General features: G+C 29.7%; 2 protein-coding genes across 15 annotated transcripts in view; one reads left to right on the top strand and one right to left on the bottom strand.

The window, feature by feature from the left end:
- Window positions 1–859: 859 nt before the first annotated feature.
- DnaJ-1 (DnaJ-like-1) lies at window positions 860–3,398 on the top strand. Its single transcript, XM_014229672.3, has 2 exons — window positions 860–1,071; window positions 1,708–3,398. Exon 2 carries the CDS (start codon window positions 1,744–1,746, stop codon window positions 2,779–2,781), a length of 1,038 nt encoding a protein of 345 aa, XP_014085147.1. The 5' UTR covers window positions 860–1,071; window positions 1,708–1,743; the 3' UTR covers window positions 2,782–3,398.
- Window positions 3,399–4,406: 1,008 nt separating this feature from the next.
- sif (still life) overlaps window positions 4,407–13,334 on the bottom strand; it is a 378,461-nt gene continuing 369,533 nt past the window's right edge. For all 14 annotated transcript variants that reach the window (XM_070111162.1, XM_070111161.1, XM_070111165.1 and 11 more), the window contains one exon: window positions 4,407–10,561. In XM_070111162.1, coding sequence (XP_069967263.1) covers window positions 10,479–10,561 — 83 coding nt within the window. In that variant the 3' untranslated portion in view covers window positions 4,407–10,478. The remainder of the gene's footprint in view (window positions 10,562–13,334) is intronic.

Here is a 13,334-nt window from a genome sequence, read left to right on the forward strand (position 1 = left end):
CGGCCAGTGGAATTTATTTGCTTTCCTGTAATGCATATGACATGAAGAGGGCGCTGCAAGTCACAATAATTTAATGTTTTTTTTTTATCACAAAAACTGTGTCTGTAATAATTCTGTAAACAATAATTACAAAATATATTGGCATAATATAATAATAAAAAAAAAATTATATAATTCTATATACAAATATTATTGTGTAGAAAGAAACAATACAGAACCGAGAGCAGATTTCACAGTGAATGTCAAAAATATTTCAAACTATATTGGACTTTTCTAATAATGCTTAAGCTTGTTTCTCCAGTTTTGAGCAGATTATATAGTATTATAAATTTTTGTTATTAACTAAAATTACAATATTTGTATGGTGTTCACTTTTTGCGTTCACTTACATGCACATATTTTACTAATACATAAAATACATTATTTAAAAATTTTATTCGGCTTTTTTGTTTACAAATTCTATTGCTTTATTTTTCTATTTACTGTTATCACCTTTCCAATCACACCTCTTTTGTTTATCTGGCTTTCTCAACTACACAACATACTTATGTACGTACATATATGTTCTCTACCAGAAAGGGAGCCAATTATGTTTTACTTATAGATCTGAGCGAACAGGTTGTTTGTGTACAAGTATTACACATAAATTTATGTTTAATCATTCGTTAATGTTTTTAAGTTATGTTTTCTTAAAAATCGTATTTTAAAAATGAAATCAGTTTCTCGAACACACTCTACCTTATCAGCGGAATGTCGTTATAACGAAACGGAATGTGTGAGAAACGTCAATTTGGTCTGGAACATTCTAGAATACGTGAAACAATCCCTCTATAAATAGAAGTGTCGGTTGGCGAATGAGCGCATTAATAAAAGAACATTTGAAAACGAAACATCTTATTGCTTTTACAGCTGGAAGAAGTGAAAAGGAGTGAAATTAAGTGAAAAATTATACAAGAAGTCGTATTGTAAATCTAGTTAACATTTTATTATTTGCTTACAAGTTTTCGGAATTGTTTAAAATTTGAAGTGCAGAAAATTGAATACAAAGAAACATAAATAGTGAAACTGAAGGTAAATACATACATCTTTAAAAACTTGTATTTAAATGGTTTACGAGACAAAGAAAATGTAAAGGTCAATAATCGGGCAAATCTTATTGGAGCGGTCAACTTGTTTATTTGGATTGTAAACGATTTCCTTATAAAATATTGATCTGAAGGCGTTATGGGATTTTTTCTTGAATTGTCGATGAAATCACTTACGACAAATTTGGAATTGTGTCCCTCCAACGCGTCAGCAACCCACAAGTTTTATTATATTTATTTTTTTCTCATTGGCATCGGCCGTATGTTTGTTAAAGCAGGACGGCCTCTGCTAAAATAACCGTGCAAATGTACTAGAAACTTGTGGATATTGTAGTAGGAAACAGTAAGCAAAATTTTCGTTTCATTCATACAAACGTGACCTGTGTTTTCAAAAGGGAATGCTGAAAAAACGAAATTCTAGAAAATTCTTAATTATATTCATACATAAGTAAATGAGTAAAGAATTTGAAAATTTTTCCGTGTTATCGCAAAAATTCGCTTAAAAGAAGTTTGTAACTACAATTTCTCGTATGCCATATAAATAAGTATAATTAAATTAATATACATAATAAATTGAAAAAGTATAATCAAAGTAACTAATTTTTTTATGTTTATTTTGCAGTTTTCATACCAACAAGAAAAATAGTTTCTATACAAAATGGGCAAAGACTTCTATAAAATTCTTGGCATCAACAAAAGTGCTAATGACGATGAAATTAAAAAAGCTTATCGGAAACTGGCGTTAAAATACCATCCGGACAAAAATAAGACACCTCAAGCAGAAGAGCGTTTCAAGGAGATTGCGGAGGCGTATGAAGTGCTTTCAGATAAGAAGAAACGTGACATATATGATCAATACGGTGAAGAAGGCTTGAAAGGTGGTGTGCCTGGTGGTCCAAACGAACAGGGTGGTGGCAACTACAGCTATCAATTCCACGGTGACCCCCGTGCCACTTTCGCACAGTTCTTCGGCTCGTCAGATCCATTTGGCATTTTCTTCAGTTCAAGCGATCCTAGCCGTATGTTTGGAGACTCACAAAATATATTCATGTCTGGTGGCAATGAAGATGATATCTATGCGCAAATGGGCGGTGGTGGTGGTGCATTCCGTTCACAATCGTTCAATGCACAGCCAAATCGCAAACGACAAATACAAGATCCACCAATTGAACACGATTTATATGTGTCACTGGAGGAAGTCGATAAAGGTTGTGTAAAGAAAATGAAGATTTCACGTATGTCAATGGCGACAGGTCAACCGCGAAAGGAAGAGAAAGTACTGAATATCACGGTGAAACCAGGTTGGAAGGCTGGCACAAAGATAACCTTCCAAAAAGAAGGCGATCAAACGGCCGGAAAGGTGCCGGCTGATATAATTTTCATAATACGCGACAAACCACACCAGCTGTTCAAACGCGAGGGCAGTGATATCAAATATAATGCACACATTAGTTTGAAAGAGGCGTTGTGTGGCACAGTAGTGAAAGTGCCAACGTTGCAAGGTGATCGGATAACATTGAATTCAGTGGGAGAAGTAATTAAGCCAAACACAGTGAAGCGTATACCTGGCAAAGGATTGCCTTTCCCTAAAGAACCAACAAGACGAGGAGATCTCTTAGTGGCGTTTGACATTAAATTCCCCGATAGCCTGCCGCCTGCAACAAGAGAACTGCTGGGAGATGTATTACCAAACTAAATAGGGGGGATAGGATGGGATATGAGGCACTGCACAATTGGGCTGTGCAAAGCGCCGATAAGTTGTCCTTAGTTGTATTTTAAGTTGGGTGGGTCTGCCGGGGGAATTATTAAGGGGTTGAAATTTGTGTGCACATTGTTGTGCAACACTTGTAATTGAGGGAGAAAACTGAAATTGATGCATTGTCAGTTTGTACTATTTATGTTATATTAAATTAGTTAAACAATGCTTATTGTAATTTCTCCCTGTTAATTGCTACTAGAGATACACAAGTTAGCAAGAGCTAGTAATATTTGTATATTAGTATTATTAATAATTAGTTGTAAGATTAATTTAAACAAAAGGCAAAACATTGTAAAGCAAACAAATATGAGACATGTCTTAAAAATCACGACATTGTGTAAGAATTGGTGTACATACATTCAAAGTTTGTAAACAACAACAAACTACAACAATTCCAGTCCACAAATTGATTGTGGTCGACTGGAAGTGGTGTGACGTAACATTTTGTAACACAATAAGCATCAGCATGCTAATGAAAACATTGATAATGGAAAAAGATATACCTGGAGACTGATGAAGAAAATAAATCTTTCGAAAATGAAACAAATTTTAAATAGCGCGTTTTTTCTTTACTTTATACTTAACTTATTTGCAATAAGAAATTGTTTTATAAAAAGTTTGTTACATGAACATCATGTCTAGCTTTGTTTAAAAAACATTCTACATATCCTGTGACTTTTTGTCGAAACACGGTCTTCATGGTTTAGGTAAAAAAAAAGTGAAAAGAGCGAAAACGATGTACGTTTTAGTACATATGCGCATATGAGTATGTATATGTGCAAGCATGTTTTTATGTATGTTTCATTATAAATACTTAAAGAACTAGTATAAATATTGCTAACAGTGGTTTATTTGTTTACTTTTTGCCGCTTTCTAAATCAGTTATAACTAATTGACTACTTCCATTTTTTCGGCTTACTTATTTGTATTAATCCACAAAGTATTGCAATAAGTTCACCTAAATAAATAAAAATCTATTTATTAACAAAAAATGTAGTTTGTTTTTGTAAATTGTTTGGCACCGTTGTTGTTGTAGCGGTAGAAAACATTCTTCAAATTAATTTGAGCAATGCTGCTAATTTGTCGCCGCTTGGCTGTATTCGGGTATATTCCGGTTACATAGAACCGACTCGTAGGAATGGCTACAAAGACAAATCTTCGGCCATGATCCGTCCGGCTGTTGTCTGTATATACGTGAATTAGTGCCTAAATTTTTGAGATATCGATCTAAAATTTTGCACACGTCTTTTTCTCCCAAATAGCTGCTCATTTGTCGGAACCGCCGATATCGGTTCACTTTAGCATGTAGCTGCCATATAAACTGAACGATAAAAATCAAGTGCTTGTATGGAAAATTTTTTAACTTGCATTGGGTATTCCAGCTTTCAACGTTTTTTCTTGTTGTTATTATTATGATTTTTTGATAAACAGAAATCTAGATTCTTCTAGATACATAGTACATACAAATGTCATTGAATTGGCGCATACTTACCTTTGAGATTACGTAATTGGTATTCCACAACACTTTAATGGCAGAAAATTTCAAATGAAACACAGCAGAATTTTGTTTTTACATTTCTTCAGTGAAATTTGCAAATTAACTTTGCGTTTTTATTTTTATTTCCAGTGTATTTGATCATTTTTCGAAAGTTCTCATTTTTTGTTGTTGCAATCAATTTCATATTCGTATTTGAATTCTGTGCATGTGTGTAGGCGTGTTTTTTCTTGTATTTTGTGTGTGCGTATGTGTAAGTGTGTATATGTTTTGCTGTTGACATTCGCGTTTGCAATTATTTATTATGTTTCGTGTTTTCTCATTTGTTTTGTTTCCACCTTGCTTTCGTTTCAAATTTAAATTCAATAAACTGTTTGTTTTTGTGTTTGGTTGTGTGGGTGTGTGTGTGTGTTTGCTTTTGCATTTCAAATACTTAATTAAACAGTTTCAATTATTTAATACATTTATTTGTTCGGTTATCATTCATTTCGTTTCAATTGATTTACAACTATAATATTTGTTTTTGTTGTTTTCTCATTTTGTTTTATTTTTAATTTCATAAAATTCAATTACTTTACTTTTTACTTGTTTTTGTTGTTTTTTTGCGATTTTTGTTTTTTTCGTTTTTTGTTTCTTCTTGTTTAGTTGAATTTATCTTCATTTGTTTTATCATTTAGTTTAATAGTTCAATATGTATAAACGAAATGCAATTGCGAATTGCATTTTTTTTTGTTTAAAAATCAATCAATTTATTAAAATACATTAATTGTGTGTGGTACTTAAAAGTAGAAATCAACTAACCATTCACTTAAAGCTTAAATACATATACAATATACATACATATATGTATGCATGTACTTATGTAATATATAAATCATTATGTATGGTTGTATCTCTGTCGTTTATCGACCGGCTGAGCGAGTTATCGATTTGCTTTACGGTGATTATCAACAAAACAAAAAATGTTTTTTTTGTAAAAATAAAAAATTTGACTACACAAAACATATGCTTGTGTGTATGTATGTACTACGCAACAATTTATTGTTCTTCTGCTATGTTGTTGTATTAATATTGTATGTATGTAAGTATGTATGTATGTATGCACTTAGGTATATAAGTAATGTATAAATTACGCTTTGGCTTATTCGCTTTTCTTTTTTTTGTTTTTTGTTGTTGCTTTGTTTGTTTTTTTAATAAATGTTCTATGTTATTGTATGTGTGTATATTTGTTGATAAACTTTTGATTTCGATAACTGAAGGCATTCAATTCACATAAACTAGATGTATGCAAGTGTTGTATGTGTATGTATATGTGTGTGTGTGTATCACACAAAATTAGAGTAAAAACAATTTCACTATATTTTTCGCATTCATACGACACCTTGTGGTTTTGTGTATAACGGCATGTATCAGCGCTTATTTAATATATAAATTTTATATATTTGGTTTAAATTTTTTTTATTTTTGTTTGTTTGTATGTATTTGTTATGGTGTTTCGTATATTGAAATTGCACTAGAATCGGTAATCGCTTCAATTTGATTTATTATTGTTTAGTATTTATTTATTTTGGTTTTTGTATTTGCTACTTTGTATGTATGTATGTAATGTATTGACTCTTCTATGCCATTTGCTTTTCTCCCTCTCTCTCTCACTTCCGCTTACTAATACTTTCGCTTTGCTAAGGTTTTATTTAATTTAATTGTTTTCTGTTTTCTGTACGCTTTTGTTTCACCAGACATACATACATAATAACGGTACTTGATTTGGTATTTTCATCTAAGTTTTGTGACGTGTATTTAAACGTTATTTAAAAACGAGTCTTAATTATTCGTCATTTGCTTGATTTTTATTTTTATTTTTTTGTTTTTTTTTTGTTTTTGGGATTCACCTTAAAAATGCTACGTTTAACAGTAATTAGTTGCATTAATTTATTTCGTATGTTTCCGTGTGTGTTTGGTTGTTAGTTGTTGTTGTAATGATTGAATATTTGTTTTTGCATTGCATAATCATATATTTTTGTCATGTAATCTCTGCCTCCTGTAGAAATTAGAAAATAATTCAAGAATTGTTTGGCTGTCCTTCGCGCAGATTGTGAGGTTAGTTTTGTGGTAGCATCTAGTATTTTTGCTCGAAACTTTGTTATAAGTATAACTACATCGGCATTCAGGCGGTATGGTTGAAAATTTTATCGGCTGACAGTTATATAAGCTGCTCGGAAGTGGATGAGATAGAATCATCTCAACACTTCTTACTCGTATGTTCCGTCTTTGCCGGATCAAGACTAAAATACTTCGGTTCTCACATTTTTAGACATCCCGATGAAAAAGCGGAAATGTAAATAAAGTATCAAGATTTAATAACCGAAGACAGGATTTTAGTCTGGCTTCATGACAGATTGTATTTAGCAGTCCAAGTATGAGCCCCCAGCATCTTGGGAGATCAGCCACCTAACCTAAGCTAGACTAACCTGTTATACACAATTTGTTAGTTGATTTAATGAACAGACTATCTGAAATGACTGTAAATGTCAGTTAATAATATTAATCATTTATTGTTGAAAAATCACTTTGAAATATAATAGCACCCAAATCGGTTCATCCATTCCCATTCTTATAGTGATTACAAACCTTGTTTGCCGAGAAAATACCCGATAACTGGAGCTGGATAACAGTTTAGAATTTTAAACATTCTTTTAAGCAGTCTTCTTAGTAAATGACACTTTAATGCCTTTTGCTTTCTAAGCTGCACTTTTTCGACACGTTCTTCTCTGATTACTGCTTTGCTGAAAATATCATTCACTTCTGCTTTACATAATTTTTACTTTTTAAACTTTTTTTATATTATTTCTTTGGAAAAACATTTCCGAATCAAATCGTTTTGTCATTCTGAGAGCAAAATTTGTTAAGATGCCTTGATATAGAGCTTAGATCGATCACCTTAACATAATATCCACTTTTGACAATCTAACGACCTGTTACACGTAGACACTGCTAGCTTGCTTTTAAGCAGCCTTCTTAGACTGGCATTTATTCATGATTTTTCTCCTGTAGGCTTCACTTCCCCGCCTGCTTCTTATCTGTTTACTTATTTTATGCTTTGGCGAAAATATCAACTCTACAACTTGCCTTTGTCCCTACCTGCGCCTAAATGCAGACCACAAAAACTCTAAAAATCACCGAAGGACACGTAACAAATTAGAAATTCTTCTAAAATTCATAAATTCTAAAGCTTCTATGTATGTAAATATGTAAAACCGAACATGCGTTATTTTTCATGTAACAGTAGTTGCTCGTAGAGTGTAGCGAGTAGACAGTGTGTAGACTTATGATGCAAGTTGCATTATTGATTAAATTTCGTTTGTTTTCGCTTTGTTTTTGTAAAAAATGAAACCAAATAAATTCAAGTGTTGACGTTTAATAATATTTCATTTCATACATTAGTGATCTTTTCAATTTACTAATTTATTCGTTTTGCCTTAAACTTTTATTTGCATTTTTATTATTTATTTTTGCTATAATTTTCTTACTTTTTTAGTTCACACAACTTTGCAGCATTTAATGTCTATTGTTTGTTCTTATTTTTTTTTTTGTTTTGGTTTTTCAAATTCAATTTCTCTCAAGTTACAGTTTTGGTTGTGCCTATATTTGTATTTATGTGCGCGTGTGTGTGTATTTATTTGGTTTTTTTTAATTTCTTTTAAACTTGGGTTTAGGATGTGGAGTTTCAATTTTCCTCGGCTCTCGTTTGCTTTACTTTTTTCTCAACAGTTAAACGTCAATAGTTTTAGTTTTTAGCTTTTATTTTATATTTTTAGTTTTCAATTAATTTTATTACTTTTTAGGCATATCTTTGTTTAATTTTTGCTACTCTCTGCTTTTGTTTGTAGGTTTTTTGTCAGCGTTTCAGGCTCTTTAGCGTTTTATTTGAAATCTTTTACCAATTTTTTCTAACTTCGGTTGTGTGTTTGTTCAAGTGTGTGTGTGTGTGTCTGCATCTTGCAACTTTTTTCGTTTTTTACCATTTTCCTAATTTCTTTTGACGTTATGAATGCTCTAACGGTATTTTTTCTTTGTTAATTTATCAGCTTGTGTCACATTTTTAGAGTTGCGAAATTTTTTTTACCGTTATTGTTACTCACAGTGAGTTTACAGGTTTTTAGGTTGTGTGTGTGTGTGTATGTCAGTTTGTTAATTAAGTTTAATTAAATGAAACGTATGCTCATATAAACATTTAATAAAAAAATGTTGAACTTTTTTTTCTATAATTTTAAATGTTGTTTTTTGTTTTTGTGTAAAACTTAATGCCGTAAACATTTGTTAAGCGTGATTTTCTGTCGCGTGCTATTCTTTCATCATTATTTTCTTCGTGTTTTTTTATTAATTATTTTAATAGTGTCTATGCATTGTAATTTAATTAAATTTGTTAGTTACATATTAATTAATTAATTCGATTTAATTAAAAACGTTTTCCTTTTCGAAATTTCACTAATCTTTTGTTTCTGTTTTTGTTTGTTTTCTTCTTCTTTGTTTTTTTGCTGCCTTCTTATTTATTTATTTAATTAATATAATATATTTTTATGCATCATGAAGGATCGCATATCTCACTGCTATAATGTTCTCTACTTTTTTTGTTTAGTTTTCGTGTCTTAACTCTTTTTTTTAAATGTTCTTATGCATAAATTTCATATTTTTTTTAAACTTAAGTGATTTACTTATGTAATTATGATTTCAGTTTTCTTTTAGTTTGCCTTAAACTACTAAAATTTCACAACATGTGAATTTGCATATATTTTCTAATTTTTGTTTATTTAATTTTCATGTTTTTTGGTCTTTCCGTTTGTGTATATTTTTGGTAAATGTTTTTTGCATTTTCTCCTTAGCATACTGATACATGTATGTATGTAAATATGTGTTATGCTTTTTTTCTGTCTTGTTCTTTTTTCCCTTTGTAATTGTAAGCTGTTTCTTTAAATCATTTGTATGTTTTGAGTTATGTCATTTTAAAGTTAAACACCGTTATTTCGTGCTTTTCGACTGACATTTCGTCTCAGTATTCCGCCGTCATACAAATAATTAAATGCAAAGTGATCTTTATGCCGAGACGAACATGTGGACAACTGCGTTTGGTTAGTGAAGTTTTGAAATCACTGTATTATAAGTAATGCTGATGCTATTAATTTATAATTTTCGTTCATAATGTTCAATAATATTTTTTGTTTTAACTTAACTAGTCATTTTTGAAGTAAGAATCAATTTAAAAACTTTTAAAAAATGTATTCTTTATTTAGAAAATACATAATTTTTGTTCGAAAAAAGTGAAACGTTTAGAAACTTAAAAATATACTTTTTTTTGCATAAAGTCTGCGTTAAAATTCACATACTATATGGAATTCGGACGAAAATATTGAATTTTCGAAAATCGGTATTTATGTGCTTTTAAATCACTTGCAGTTCGTAGATTTTAAGGTTATGACACTAATTTTCATATTAACCTTGAATTGAAATGAAAAAATGATCACGTATAGAGTTTTCAAAAATGAGTACAGGTCTTGAAAGTTCAATTAAAATTTTCAACGATTTTGAAAAACTTTTTTTTAATTGTTTCGTTATTTTTTATGACTCAAAAATTTTAATTGTCGCCAATGTTTACTAAATTTTTTAGTTTTTTTGGCAATTCACTGTTTTTCTAGTGAAATTGAAGTGATCTGAAAATTTTCAGAAACAAAATTTGTGTAAAATACATAAATGTGTTCTTTTAATGCTTTTAAAACTCTAATCTTTTTTCGATTTTCCAAATTTTTTTTTCGAATATTTTCTAGTTTTTTGTCCACATTTTCGTTTCGGTTTCGGCAATTACAATAGATTTGAGTCAGTATATAGTACAATAGTAGTTGTCGCTTGTGTTAATTTTGAGTTACAATCTTTGTGTGTTTTCAACTTCTAATCAGATTTCGGCTTTTTGTTCTAGTTTCTAAATTAGTTCACATTCGGTTTGTTTGGTTTTCTTGTTCAGCTTTAATGTTTTTCTAATTGGTATATATACTATGACATTTTGCATATTTGAGGGTTACGTTTTGTGTTCGAAATTGAAATTTTTGTTCAATATTTTTCAATTTTGTTCATTTGTTTTTGTCTTGCTTTATTTGTTCGCATCGTCTTTGCGCGTTGTCGACTGTGCATCGCCTAAATTAATCATGTCTCGTGGTTTCCACACCGGGGACCCTACAATTAAATGAAAGAAAAGAAAAGAATATGGAAATCATATGAAAAAAATGCTTTTGAAATTTTTTGAATTTGTATTTGCATTAAGATTTTTGTTTGTTTTGTTTTTTTTGGTTCGCTTTGAGCGATTTTATACGATGGTCGATTTATTTTGCTTTATTTGTATGTATTTATGTAAAATATAACTTACAGAGCATAAACGTAATTTTTTGTTAAGTTTTTTTTTTTGGTTTTAGCAGGGAGATGAACGAGAACGAGAGCGTGTTGGAGAGGTGATAGCACTTAGATTTTAGCCAATTGTTATATACATATGTTAAATAGTTTATGAGCAGTGAAATTCGCAAAAGATAAAATTAAATTAAAAAAGTCGCTTATAATATATTTAGTTTAGTTTCAGTTTTAACTATTTAAACATATAATTTTTAGTGCGTGCAATTTATTTATATTTTTTAAAAATTTGTTTTTTAATGCAATTTTTATTTATTTGTCAGTGAAAAAAATTCAGGTGTTATCTAAATGATTATTTTTTGTGATTAGAGATATATGAAATCGTTATTTTGGTTTAAAATTTTCAAGAATATGCAATCGAGCTGAATATTTTGTGATCTTTTACACTCTTGCGCAATATTTATGAATTTTTGTATGAAAAAAAAATTTTTACCAAACATTTGTGCATTGTTAATCATTTCGAAAATTCACCAAAAATTTTGTTTTGAGTTTCAAAACTCAACTCGATCGCATTATATGGTCTTGTTTGCTGTCTCAAGCTCTAGATGCATAATTTGCAAAATGATAAACTTTTGACAGCATCCAAGTTAAAAAAAATTTTCTTTTTTTTAAATTTTCTCTGGATAAAATGTTGACATCGCTTGCCTGTGCGCCTTTCGCATTTTTAATGTACGTTTTTTTTTATAATTTGTGTAATAACAAGTTATTTACAGTGTCTTCATATACTACAAATTACAGCCAATTTTGTTTGTTAAAATTTTTTATGCCAACATTTTCCATAAGTTTTTTTAAAAATATTTTTGTAAATAATTAAAATAAACAATAATAAATTTTAATCTTAATTAATTTATGGTTATGGTTTATGAAAATTCAACTAAATAATTTATAAAATTAATTTCTAAACTATCAGTACGTTTTGTTGTGACAGTTTTTTGACATCTGAAGAAACCTTCGATTTTTTTGACATTTTTGAAAGCCTGTACCTGTTCAAATTCAGTGAAAGTAGTTGCAATATACGAAAGTTCTCGATTCACAAAAACCTGTCGGATTCATATTACTGGATTAACTCCGAATTGTCATCTGTTCGTCAATAATGTTGTGATAGCTCTTTTGACAGCTAAAATAAAATAACCTGCGACTCTGCTTTCGCATTTTCGGAAGTCTATACCAATTTAAGTTAGACGAAAATATTATCAAAATACGAAAGTTTTGAATTCCAAAAACAGTCAAGTTCATATTACCAGAGCAACCCTGAACTGTTATCACAGCATAGTTGTACAAGAACTGGAAATAAAATAGTCTACTTTTTATGCTGTATCTTTTTTGGCAATTTGTTTAATTTCGTTAACATATTTCTAGCCAAAAATTATTTACAGCACCACAGAATATGTATTTTCAACTACCCACGAATGCATCCCTGTTACTGAAACTAATCTAATATGAGCAGGAAAACTTATGAGAACTCAATTATTATGGTTCATAGTAAACAGAATACCCATATTCATGGAAGGCTAGACGATTTCCATATTCTAAGTTATAGCAAGTTGAATATTTTTGATTGATATCCTACCACGTATAGGTAGTAAGGGTTGATAATATAAATTGATTCCTAAATTATGTAAAATACAGGTTTCTATATCGCTTTCTTAACTATGACTAAGGAATTTCAGTGATCGATTAAGCAGGGCAGAGTTCTCAATATGATTATTCAATTTTATCTTAAATTGAAGTTTTTCTCCAACACTTTTTCTGGGTTATATTAGAGTTAAAAGAGTTGTTTGACAAACAGTTTAGCAAATTTATTACCGACAAAAACATGACTGGCAGGGTCGTGAAGTAGTACTACAATACATATCTATCTATGAGATTTTTTTGGCTAATAAAGAGTTAGACTGAAGAAAATTTTATGACAAAAATTGTCTGCAAATGAAGGTAACAATTTTTTAAAATTGTTGTGGGATCGTTTTCATTAAATAAGTTTATACTAAATTTTTTAGTAATTTTCTGAAACAAATATCTAAAATATTTTGTATGCATTAACTTAAGAATCTGTTAACGAAATATCAGTAATTTTTAGTATGGATTAACTCAATAAAAGAACTCAAACCTAGATAATATAAATTTTTAAAATAATTTTTTTATTTTCAATTTTTACTAGTTTTTTTTTAAATGAAAATTATGAAAATGGTAACTGAAAATGTGTTGAGCATTTTATGGCATGAAATATTGTTAGCATAAAACTATAGTCCAAAAACAAAAAACAAATTTTAAATTTAAAACATTTAACATTTCGTTAATTTTTAAATATTTCTTTTTAGTAGGGTTTAGTGAATATGAATATTTTTATTTACAAGTGGTGGCGAACAATAAATTGGAGTATTAAAGGTTTTAAGCTTTAAATGAAATTATAAATGCGGAAAAATCTAGCATTTATTCGTTTTTAAACTTTTTCTTTTATTTTCAATTGTTTTTAGTTACGTGGTATTTAGAAACGAGCGGGGTGTGTTAACCATAAGACATAATAATTATGGACGTTACATTTGAA

The sequence above is a fragment of the Bactrocera oleae genome, chromosome 6, assembly GCF_042242935.1.
Source record: "Bactrocera oleae isolate idBacOlea1 chromosome 6, idBacOlea1, whole genome shotgun sequence".
Taxonomy (NCBI): Eukaryota; Metazoa; Arthropoda; class Insecta; order Diptera; family Tephritidae; genus Bactrocera; species Bactrocera oleae.

Coding starts and splice junctions, on each gene's coding strand:
- DnaJ-1 (XM_014229672.3), top strand. CDS start 1,744: ATGGGCAAAGACTTCTATAAAATTCTTGGCATCAACAAAAGTGCTAAT.